General features: G+C 43.9%; 1 protein-coding gene across 6 annotated transcripts in view; it reads left to right on the top strand.

Moving 5' to 3' along the window:
• The window catches only part of ZBTB7C (zinc finger and BTB domain containing 7C), a 113,343-nt gene that overhangs the window by 93,139 nt on the left and 7,376 nt on the right, over positions 1–12,828 (top strand). Inside the window, exon 1 of one of the 6 annotated variants that reach the window (XM_072133091.1) lies at positions 210–393. The exons of 4 other annotated variants lie outside the window; for them this stretch is intronic. In XM_072133091.1, coding sequence (XP_071989192.1) covers positions 329–393 — 65 coding nt within the window. In that variant the 5' untranslated portion in view covers positions 210–328. Of the gene's footprint in view, positions 1–209; positions 394–686; positions 815–12,828 lie in introns of those variants that run through there. One more of the 6 variants, XM_072133110.1, reaches the window with a different exon arrangement.

The raw sequence follows: 12,828 nt of genomic DNA, 5'->3' as shown, positions 1-12,828 counted from the left end.
GCAGTGTTTTTGTAGCAGAGATATTAGCAGGGAGAGCTGGGGCAGGGCGCTGTGATTATTGGCTCGGGTGTGGCTATTAGGCAGGTTTACAATCACACTCTTGGCCCGAATTCCATGTTCTGAATGAAGACACAAGGGTTGGTCTTTACCTTCTGATCTGACGTGCTGATGTTGTGGGGTTGGGGGGGGGGGGGGGTTTGGGACTTGTTGCTTTGCTTAGTAGGTGGTGTGACCAGAGCCAAAATCTCAGTCTAACCCTAAGGGACTGGGTGTCTCGTCAGTTCCCTGCATTGGATTACTGTACAGGGCTGTGACTGGTCCGAACCCAATGATTGCAAACTGCACCAATCCGCTCAGATGGGGTCACAACTCCAGCACGACAGACTCCGCAAGGTACCGTACAACCCACTGACACTATAGATGTAGCAGAGCTCTAAGGGTGATGCAGCTCTGGGGGGTGGATATGACATAGTGTAAGATTTTTGATCAAATCCTAAAGATAACACATTGTGATTTCGCCACATGACAAACTCAGCTCTGCTACATACATGAATCTCAGACAGAGACGACATGGATTGTGATGCCGCTGAAGGGTTAATAATTTACGTTCTTGTATCTCTCTTGTCCGACAACATATCGGAGGAGGCTGCTGGACGCTTTGGTCCATTCCCAGCTCAGTTTTTTGTTAAAAAAAAAAATTGAAATTATGTTTCAATTTTGTTTCCGAACTGAATTGACATTGAAGAAGAAACATTGAAAGTTATAGAATATTCCAAAGCAACAGAACCAATCTGCCCCAACTACGGAGCGAAAAGTGAGTTTTAATTAAAGGGGCAGTGCACCCGATAGGTTTGATTGGCTTATCAAAGGGACAGTAAATGGGGGTCATTTATCTTATCTCTGTTTGTTTTGGTTGGTTTTTTGCCTGTTGTTTTCCGTCTGCTTTTTTGGTTATTTATCATCTCACTTTTTCCTTGTGTTAAATGTTTTTTTTCCCCAGATGTCTTTTTGAGACATTTATTACAAATGTCGCAAAAATATCCCACAAATGTCGCAAGTCATTTCTTTCCATTTTCTAAATTTCCCTTAAGTATGGTTCTGTCTGTGCCAAAAAAATGTTGCAAATATTAGACAATTTAATATAAATATTTAATGAAGATAAATATCATTTGCGACATTTAGCACATCTGGAATAGTAGATACATTTCAAAATTTCCCCAAAAAGGCGCAAAAATTGCAATGCGCCAAAAAATTTCTAAAAAAAGAAAGAAAAAACTGGAAGAAAAGTAAAGATAAATGACCCCCATAGAATCGTATTGTGGCTGCTACATTGATGGCGTTTTTTTTTTTTTAGATTTTACACGAAAGCTTTTACATCTCCTATAAGTCTGATTTTAGGTAAATTTGTGATACAGGCAGGTTTGTTCTTAAGTTTAATTTGTATGTAAGTCAGAACTGTATATTTTATAATTGTAGTTCCAGACAATTTATTTTTTTTTGCCCCAGTTACAATTGAAGTTTCACAATTTTTTGCTGTAATTGGACCAAGGATTATCAATAAAGCTTCATTACAGACATCTTACAGCTGATCATTGCAGCCTGGGACTATAGTAACATCCAGAGAGGTCACAGGGGGCAGAGGGGTCCGTCTGTAACTAGGGGTCGTCTGTAAGTCGGGTGTCCTTAAGTAGGGAACCGCCTGTACAAGGTAAATTTGTGATATTTCGATCAGGATGATCACTTTTCCCAGAGTTCCTTCATCAGTCTTGATGTTATTGTTGCTGAGACTTGTAGTTCCCCATATTTCCTTCTAGTATCCGATACAGGTTGGTTATGGCAGAGGAGGGGTTAATTGATGCCCCCGAGTTCCTCTTGCCGCTGCCTGTCTCTCCGCCGCCTCCTCCTCCTCCTCTTCTTCTTCTTCTTGGCAGAGTTTGGGCATTTAATATCCTCACTGTTGTACTTGCTTTGCCCTCTAGTGAGGACGGAGCAGACAGCAATAAACAACCTCCCACCCCCTCCTTAAAGAAAATCATTACAAGGGGGAGTGGGGGGGGGGGGGAGTGATTTAAGAATATGAAATAACAGGAAAAACCTAAAAATCTACTAAATAAAACTTGTGGACAAATATTAGACGGTTCATTGTTTATAGAATGTAAAGAAGATCATAATAAAAAGTAACAATTTGTTACATTGCAGTAATTCCAGTCATCTGGGTGCACAATAATACAGAAAGTGTTCATTAAGTCCAGCTGCACCCCCACAAAGGGAACGGAGGACACAACTACTTGGATAATAGATAACAATGGTGAATGGGAACTTAAACGCTTATTAAAGGGGTTGTCTGCCAAAAAAATTGGCTCCATAGATGGAACCCCCAGAGATCAGAGTCCTGGAAGTGTTTGGTTTCCCTGCAGCACCCCCAGAGGGAACAAGCAGTATTACAGCCACCTCTGATCATGGGCTGGTGTATTTCATGCAGGATCTGGGAGATGTTCTGTATTTTTTCTCAACCCTGTCCAGGAGATGAGGACCCCTTTTATTTTCCCATTTCTTAATTCAGTATAAGAAACTTTCTAATGAATTAATGAATCTTCAAACCCCCCAATTACCCAAAAGAGACCAAAAGACCCCCTCTTTGAGTGACACTGTATTTGCTGTGATCATGCAGGTCTACAGCTAGTGTCAGGTATTTTCCCTTGACAGATGTGTAATCAGACTTTATGTATGGTGTTAGTAGCAGCAGGACTGTGGAGTATGGATTTATATTCCAGGATTGTAGCTGGGGTTGTGTCCTCACACTGCTGTGCTCTGTACATTTTGCTGTTGGTGTTAGTTATTGACTTTAGATGGATAAATCATCAGACCTTTGTGTATGAATTTAGTAGCTGCAGGGCTGTGAAATATGAATTTATATATTATATATGTAGCTTCTCCAAGTGCACTGGGGGCATGTCCTTACACTGCTTTGCTCTGTGCAGTCAGTTTTAGTTATTGAGCCTCGAGATCTGTGTAATTACACTTTTATAAATGTTGTTAGTAGTAGGAAAATGTATTTATATTCCAGGATTTTAACTTCTCCAATCCTGTGTCCTCACACTGCTGTGCTATTTCCTAATTCATTGAAAATATTAACAACCCCTCCACTCTGTGTTGTGCTATTCAACCACAAACCTACTACCAATTTTTCAAAGTGATGGGCTGTGAGCGGAGAGCTAAGAGCACAGCAGTGTGAGGATACAAACCTAGTGCTCAAAGTCCTGCTACAATCTTGGAATTTTAATCCATATATCACCATCCTGCTGCTACTAACTACACATATAAAAGGTTTGATTACACATCTCTCAATGGACAATACCTAACACTGGCCACAGTCTGTATGGTCAGAACTGCTTATACCCAATGGGGGTCATTTACTAAGGGACCGATTCGCGTTTTCCCGGCGCGTTACCCGAATATTTCCGATTTGCGCCGATTTTCCGTGTATTGCCCCGGGATTTTGGAGCATGCGATCGGATTGTGGCGCATTGGCGCCGGCATGCACGCGACGGAAATCGGGGGGGCGTGGCCGACCGAAAACCCGACGTATTCGGAAAAACCGCCGCATTTAAAAACGGAACATGTGTTGCGAAGCTTGCACTTACCTTCACTCAGCCGGGCTCGGTGAACTCCAGCCCGTTCAGATGCTCTCCAGCGCAGCAGCGCCACCTGAAGGACGGCAGAGGAACTGCCTTAGTGAATCCCGTCCGGACCCGAATCCACCGCAGAGAACGCGCCGCTGGATCGCGAATGGGCCGGGTAAGTAAATCTGCCCCATTATCTAGTGATATCACATGGGCACCTATGGGTGCTAAGTGACACCTATCAAGGAATGAATGAGGAGATTTACTATTACCTTTTATTAGACATAAAGAGATGAGGGCACTGAATAGAGGACCCCTCACATCCTTTATTATCTTATGCATGTTTTCTAAACTGGACGCACCCTTAAAGGGGATGTCATGAGATACAATGTCCTTCATTCATTCTGTATTAGTAGCATAATATACACTGATTAGATAAATATTTCCCTTCTTTGTCACTTTCTCGTTCCGCCATGGGAGTGCGATGAGCCGGAGTATCATGTGTCTGGGACTTATCCCATCGTCTCCCCGGAGTCTGACACGGCCTAAGATTAAGAAAACAATGACTTTCTTTGAGCACTTTTCTAGTATTCCAGGAGAGATGGCGATATTTTTTATTGCTGTATTGATCGGCCATATATCAAGGTTAACCAGGACAATGGCTGCTGGCGGCGCACGTCGCCAATTAATGCCTCCTGTATATACTGTATAAACAGGATCCTCTTCTATTTCTCAATTAAATATCGACCGGTGCATGTCTTCCTCCTATACAACAACATGAAAAATCGAAGAGTGGGGGCAATGTAAGGGCCACTGATCTTAATGGCGGACGCTGCAGAGCGTGCACGGGGGCTACACAAGGAGGGATCCGCAAAATTATCGGCAATTTTGTAGCAGAAAGCAACATTAACCCTGAAAGTAAAATGAAAAAAAAATACTAACATTTTTTTTAACTTTTTGGGTGTGATATGGCCACTCTGTATCTTCCACATGGGTAAGTGCCCCAATAGTCAGTGGGGTAGCTATAGGGCTGTATATGGAGAGGCGGGATTATAAAAGGCTTTTGTAAGTTGCACAAAGTAGCATCGCTCTACTGGGGGAGATGTGAAGTGAACACCATAATAATAATTCCCCCCCCCCCCCCCCAAAAAAAACAAAACCCATGTAATTACATTATTACTATCTGTTTCTACTTTCCCCAGTCCACCAAAGAATATAATGAAAGTTTTAAACTGCATTCTGCATACCCTGAAATGGTACCATAGAAAATACAACTTGCCATGCAAAAAACAAGCCTGCTTAAAGTTACAGTTATCGTGGAGCAGGCCTGGTCTGTAAAGAGTTAAGGTTGTAGACATCTCATTTTAAGAAAAAGAAAACCTTAAAGGGGTTGGTAGGAGGAATTTGGTCAAAGTCGTGCGGTGGAGGGCGGGTGGGTGCTGTTACCTTGTCCTCGTTCAAAATACCCCGGAGCCCTGTCAATGGGGACGTGGAGCCGATGAAAGCCACAGTTAAAGCCATTGACCACATTGAAAGTGGCTGCAGTTGTGGATACTAAATCCTGGCCAAGAATATAATAATTCCCCCAAATGTAATTACATTATGACTATCTGTTTCTACTTCCCCCAGTCTACTAACAAATATAATAAAAGTTTTAAACTGCATTCTGTATACCCTGAAATGGTACCATAGAAAATACAACTTGGCATGTAAAAAAACAAGCCCTCTTAAAGGTACAGTTATCAGGAGGAAAAAAATTGGGGTGAAAGGGTTAAGGTTGTAAACATTAACGGGCACAATTACTTACCCATCACGTGGCAATCCCCAAGGTACGTTGTTCGACGAGGATTTGGAGCTGCTTTGATTCACTAAGATCGTGCGCACGATATCCTGCACGTGTCGCTTCCCCGCTCAGGTCCCCGGAGTTCACCTTCTTCTTTCCAGTGTGTGTGCGTACATGGCTTGCATGAATTTAAATATTAAATTCCACGCGTTTTCCAAATCCATCGGATCGTCTGACGACCACCCCCCCCCGATTTGTGTTGCATGATGCGCCAAAATCCGACCGCGTGCGTCAAAAATCCCTTCGAAATGCGGCGCACATCAGAGATCGTTGGATATTCTGATGATAGTGCGGACCGCGGACCCTTCGTAAATGAGCCCCATTATTTTAAGAAAAATGAAACCTTACAGGGGTTCGTAGGAATTAGGTATCCAACGCCTGCCCTCAGGAGAGGGCATCAGTAGTTGATTGTGGGGGGGGGGGGGGGCAGCACATGGTCCTTGTGCAAAATAGATATTCAGAGCCCTGTGAATGGGGACATGGAGCAGGGAGCCGTGGGCTCCTTGTACCTGTAACAGATGGAGGCCATAGGGACTTCGAAAGTGGCTGCAGTTGTGGATTGTGCACATGGATAACACGGCTCCAATCAGCTGTTGGGTGCGTGGACCAAGTGTTAGCCGATCACTGATCAACTTTTGGGGGTCTATCCTAAGTATAGGCTGTTAATACTCTAAATCCGGGCCCACCCTGGTGTCAGGGGTCTGTTATAGGGCAATTCCTCTGGTGACACGTTGGAGTGATGCGATGACATCACCGCTGATGATACGATGACCTTTGGTGCCAGTGTTTAGTGTTACATGGCGTCAGCTCTGACAACAGATCTTATGTATAAACTGGAACATTAGGAAATACCCTTTAAGGGTGTGAATGACGCCTTATTTTGGCACAGTAGGGCAGATGACATTCATTGGCATAGCGCGTCCCCGGCCCCCGGGGTTCATCGTCACTCAGAACATTTGAGGTCGTTACGCCTTTGGCTGTTACATGTATTAATAATAAGGCGTCACAATCCCCGCGGACTGAGTCATGACACCCAGGGATCCAGAAGTCACTGAGTCACCCGGAGCATGTGACTGCATGGACACCATGGGGACCATAGCCCATATGCAGTATTGTCAATTGAAGTCAATGTTGACAAGTGCTAGCCATATTAAGACAGAACGGTACTGGTAGCACACAGCCGTGCACCTGTGTGACATCACATAACCAGGGATATAACGAGCCGTGCACCTGTGATACATCACATGACCAGGGAGATAACGAGCCGTGCACCTGTGTGCCATCACATGACCAGGGATATAATGAGCCGTGCACCTGTGTGACATCACATGACCAGGGATATAACAAGCTGTTCACCTGTGTGACATCACATGATCAGGGATATAACGAGCCGTGCACCTGTGTGACATCACATGACCAGGGATACAACGAGCCGTGCACCTGTGTGACATCACATGACCAGGGATACAACGAGCCGCTCACCTGTGTGACATCACATGACCAGGGATATAACGAGCCGTGCACCTGTGTAACATCACATGACCAGGGATATAACGAGCTGTGCACCCGTGTGACATCACATGACCAGGGATATAATGAGCCGTGCACCTGTGTGACATCACATGACCAAGGATATAACGAGACGTGCACCTGTGTGACATCACATGACCAAGGATATAACGAGCCGTGCACCTGTGTGATATCACATGACCAGGGTTATAACGAGCCGTGCACCTGTGTGATATCACATGACCAGGGTTATAACGAGCCGTGCACCTGTGTGACATCACATGACCAGGGATATAATGAGCTGTGCACCTGTGTGATATCACATGACCAGGGATATAACGAGCCGTGCACCAGTGTGACATCACATGACCAAGGATATAACGAGCCGTGCACCTGTGTGATATCACATGACCAGGGATATAACGAGCCGTGCACCTGTGTGACATCACATGACCAAGGATATAACGAGCCATGCACCTGTGTGATATCACATGACCAGGGTTATAACGAGCTGTGCACCTGTGTGACATCACATGACCAGGGATATAAGAGCCGTGCACCTGTGTGACATCACATGACCAGGGAGATAACGAGCCATGCACCTGTATGACATCACATGACCAGGGAGATAACGAGCCGTGCACCTGTGTGCCATCACATGACCAGGGAGATAACGAGCCATGCACCTGTGTGACATCACATGACCAGGGAGATAACGAGCCATGCACCTGTGTGCCATCACATGAGCAGGGAGATAACGAGCCGTGCACCTGTGTGCCATCACATGACCAGGGAGATAACGAGCCATGCACCTGTGTGACATCACATGACCAGGGAGATAACGAGCCATGCACCTGTGTGACATCACATGACTAGGGAGATAACGAGCCGTGCACCTGTGTGCCATCACATGACCAGGGAGATAACGAGCTGTGCACCTGTGTGACATCACATGACCAGGGATATAACGAGCCAGGCACCTGCGTGACATCACATGACCAGGGAGATAACGAGCCGTGCACCTGCGTGATCATGGTCAGATTTCCGTCCACTGGAAGAGAAAAACATACAAACTTTCTATAGAATGAATAATTGCAGTAAACATCAGAAGTTCACGGAAATCAATGAACAATTGATAATCAGCGAATCAGAAAATATTTGTTTTTGATTTGGTGCCTGAATCTACAAATACAGAGCAGTATTTATGACTAAAACTGGATGATATTTGCATTTTTTCTTTTCTAAAACATTTCATTCACTGGCTTTTACATTGGTGACTAAACATAAAACAGGCTGATATTTTGTAATTCATGTGATTCATGACGCTCACATGGCGACTTTACTGTGTAGAATGAGCAGCACAAGCAGAGTCCTCTCATGATCCTTAGAGGGTGAGACATATATGGACAGGTCTCTTGTACCGCTGGAGTCCTAGATAAGGCAGGATACTAGCAATATACTTTATAGACACAGATTGGGCTCTGTTTGGGGGTCTCCATGGACCTCTAGGATCCGGCTCTGACACCTGTACTCCACCTCCTTCTGGAGACTGTAATAATGTGAATACTGTATATACTTGAGTATAAGCCGACCCAAGTATAAGCCAAGGCCCCTAATTTTACCACAAAAACCTGGTAAAACCTTTTTTTTTTACTTGAGTATAAGACGAGTTTGGGTTTTCAGCACATATTTTTGTGCTGAAAAACTAGGCTTATACTCGAATATATATGGTACATGTTGTCTATCATCTACCACATCTGCCATAAAGCACTGCTACCCTGCTGCAAAACAGGAAGGATGTGTGTCTCCAATATGGCTTCCCCCATGGAGAATGAAAAAAAACGGACCCTATGGGGCACATTTACTAAGGGTCAGTCGGACGCATTTCCGTCGGGTTTCCCGAATTTTTCCGTTTTGCGCTAAACTGCACCGAGTTTTTGGCGCACACGATCGTATTGTGGCCTATTGGTGCCGGCTTTCATACGCCACAAATCGGGGGGCGTGGCCACTGGACAACCCGACTGATTCGGACAAACCGTGGAATTTAAAACGAAATTGTGTCGCAAGATCAGCACTCGCTTGCACCGGGAAGAAGAAGGTGAACTCCGGGGACCTGAGCGGGGAAGCGACACATGCAGAAAATTGGACGCACAATCTTAGTGAATCGTGCCAGACCCGAATCCTCGTCGGACATTCTGGATCAGCGTCGTCAACGGGACGGGTAAGTAAATGTGCCCCGATATGTGAATATGTACAAAACCCAATTCTCCTAACTTTAATCTGTTTTTTTCGGACTCCAAATTAAAATGAACCCTTATTGGAGTGAATAAGTCATGGACTACAGAAGTGATCTACAACCTGTCGCCTTCCTGTGGCAAACGTAGTAACATAACACTGCAGCCTCATATGGCGGTATTACACAATGGGAAATAGATCCTCTAGAGCAGTGGTGGCGAACCTATGGCACTGGTGCCAGAGGCGGCAATCAGAGCCCTTTCTGTGGGCACCCGGGCCATCTCCCCAGCACATCAGACAGGACTCAAAGAATCTTCCTGCAGTTCTAAACTTAGAAAATGCTGCTTTCACTCATATTTTGATACTTAGGACTATAGGAAGAGGGAGAATGAATAGAAATGGACGAATTATCTTTGGAGGACCTCCTGCTGGCTCCTACAGGACTACAGAGGGACACTGGAAAGAAGCTAAAATTATGCTAATTTTCCATCTTTCTACTGTGTTGCTGTCCTCAGGAGGCCAATATGATTGTTGAAGAACAGGGAGCAGTAAGTTACTGCTTTAATTTTTGGTTGGCACCTCGCAATAAATAAGGGGGGTTTGGGGTGTCTTTTTGGGCACTCAGCCGCTAAAAGGTTCGCCATCACTGCTCTAGAGGGTTAATTGTCCCTGCAGAGAGGGGTCAGGGTCCTGAGTGCCTGGTGGGTGTAGGTAGCCCCCCAGCAGCTGCAGGGAGATATTTACTTATCCCTTTTCCCATGGCCCCGGCTTCCTGCTCCCACACGCTCATCATGTTGGTGTTGGTGTGGGGGTGGGAGGTGAACAGGGATCAGGACAAGGTCCCCAAGAATCCATTCATCTTCCATGAAGAAAGAGGAAACCAGCGCAGCGTGTAAATTCCACAAGAAGGTTCTGGAGAACCAGGAATGAAAAACATACAGGAGGATTCAGGAGAATAGGGATGTAGCAGCATCAATCCAGAGATCCATCGGATACCGGTAGTGTAACGTGTATTACACCCGTGTGTACATCACATGACTGGTCAGTACATCACATGAGCGGTCAGTACATCACATGAGCGGTCAGTGTATAAATATAACACCCGAACTTTAAGCACAACTTTACCTACTTATTCTGTGATTTATGGTCAGCTTCCTATATTGGGTGGAGTTCCCCTTTAAATGGTAAAAAGTAGGCAAATTAGTAACAATTATTGGAAAATGATCCTAATGTCCATCAGAGTGGGCGATGCCGACTCCACGAGGCATGAGGTCATGGTACGCCTAAGTCCTATTGGGAAAGGACATGTGCGCCCCGCCAGAGTAACCTCATCATTTCCCGGCCTTGCTACAACCGCAGGAAGATAATGTGATGTACATTGCAGCCCAAACATTAAAAAACTTTTTGTGACTGTAATTGTGACAAAAACGTATAAAATTTTACAAGTTTTACCTAAATTAATAGTAAATTTGAATACAAATTGTTGAAAGGGGTGGGATACTTTTGGAACACCCATGAAACACCTAAAATACTAGTTCGGGATATTATAATGAAGGAGCCAAGTTCAGGTACACAAAGAGGACAGTAAACCCTAAACTCAAGCCCCCCCCCCTCCAAAAAAAAAAAAAAAAAGACCTATTTGCCCCCCTATACCATAAATGGCATGGGACAACTAGAAGGCGGTCCCTCCCTACGCCAATTGTGTAAACTCATAACGAAACAAACACCACAAACAAAGAATAGTTGAGTCGCAACACAGATAGCAACGGAGTACAAAATCACAAATACAGAAGAGTAGTCTGAAAAGAAGCCAAGATCCAAATACTAGGAATGCAGAAAACATACTTTGTCTCAAGGTATGACCATGGATAATCATAGATAAGCTGCCTCTAAAGTCAGCAGGATCTTGTCATGTATCATAGGAGGTCTGGATGTAATATAACCACTGTACAAGGCATTTGTTCGGCCTCACCTGGAATATACCGTCCAGTTCTGGGCTCCGGTCCATAAAAAGGATGCCCTGGATCTGAAGAGGGGACAACGAAGAGCCACAAAAATGATAAGGGGTATGTAGAGTCTTAGTTATGAGGAAAGATTATAACAACTGGATTGAATTAAACTCAAAAAGAGACGATTAAGAGATGACATGATTCATTTATATAAATATATGAATGCTCCATACAAAAAGTTGGAAAGTTGTTTCACATTAAATAAAATTAAAAGACAAGGGGGCGGTATCTGCACGTAGGAAAAAAACAAGGTTTAATCACCAGAACAAGACTTCTTTAGTATAAGTGGATCTGTGGAATAGCCGAGCTCAGGAGCAGAGCACAGCAGAGAGAGGAGAGAGCTCCAGGAAGGGTCTAAATGCCTTTTTACATCTAAATGTTGTTGGTTGTTGTGCTGTGATGTAGGAGGGAGCGCCTGCGCACATTTAATTGTGCGATTCTATAATCTAAAAAAAGAAATATACGCTGCGAGGCCGGTTACTCAAAGGGGGGGAGGGGGGAATTGGTCATACCCCCGGAATGCAATAATAGATACTTTTTCCAAGAAAGAAAAGGTTAGTGAAAGGGATATATTTGGTGGTCTAACTATTATAATCGGAGTTGCTTCCTTCATCCCTTTTTCTCTAGGGCTGTAAAGATTTTAATCTTTTAATTTTTGTATGCGGTAGTTTAAGGGCCATAATTTTTTTGGGTGCTACCTGAAAATTTTTGGTGGAGGTTTCTTTTGGGGCATTTAAAAAAAAAAAAAAATTAGTTTTATTTGGGGGTAAAACTGGATTTGTATTTTTTTTTTAAAATTAACTCAAAATTAACATTATTAATGAATTCCCTATTTTTTATTATATTGGAAAAAGTAAAATGTATTTTTCTAAATATTTATTAATTTTTTTTTTGTGTGCATTTTTACTTTATATGTCCCCCATGAGGTCAAAAAAGACCCCTGGGTAACATTTTCACAGTTTTTTCTCTCTTTTTTTTTTCATTTAACAAGTTTTCCCCTGTAACTGGGGCATCTATAAAGAGCTCCAGTTTCAGGGGATAGTGACCCCCTGTGAGGGCAGATGTTGATCCGAGCTGTACTGGGCCTGATCGGACCCAGCAGCTCTCATTAACCCCTTTAGAGTCTATAGAGCCGGCGGCAGCTCCGCAGCTCAGCTCCTCTATGCATCACTCTACTTCATATTGTGGAGGAGTGGAGAAGCGGTAATAAACCTACCTACCTTCTCCCTAGGGAGACACCTGGAGACCGGGTCCTGCAATTAGTAAAAAAAACTGCAGCGACGTCTAAAGAGTTTGAAAGAATCAGTCCTAAACTGATTGTTTATGTAACCATTTCCCTCCTGCACAATCATAGCAATGAATGCAGGTAGGTGGAAGAGAGAACTGTGAAGCTCTCATTAAAGACTGCACAGTTCTCTCTATGATTGATGCTATTGTAAAGTCTGATGTTTGTCATGACATCAGGATTGTGCTTTAGGATTGAGATTCAGATGGTTATAAACATTGGATCTTCGATCCGTTTTTTGTCTTTAACTCTTTGGTTCTGTAAGTCACTGCACCAGGATCAAAGGTGCGATATAAAAAGACCAGACTCAGATCTTTACAATGA

Source organism: Engystomops pustulosus, chromosome 1 (genome assembly GCF_040894005.1).
Source record: "Engystomops pustulosus chromosome 1, aEngPut4.maternal, whole genome shotgun sequence".
In the NCBI taxonomy this organism is placed as follows: Eukaryota; Metazoa; Chordata; class Amphibia; order Anura; family Leptodactylidae; genus Engystomops; species Engystomops pustulosus.
Note: the sequence above shows the minus strand (reverse complement) of the source record. Positions and strands in the feature narration are given on the sequence as shown.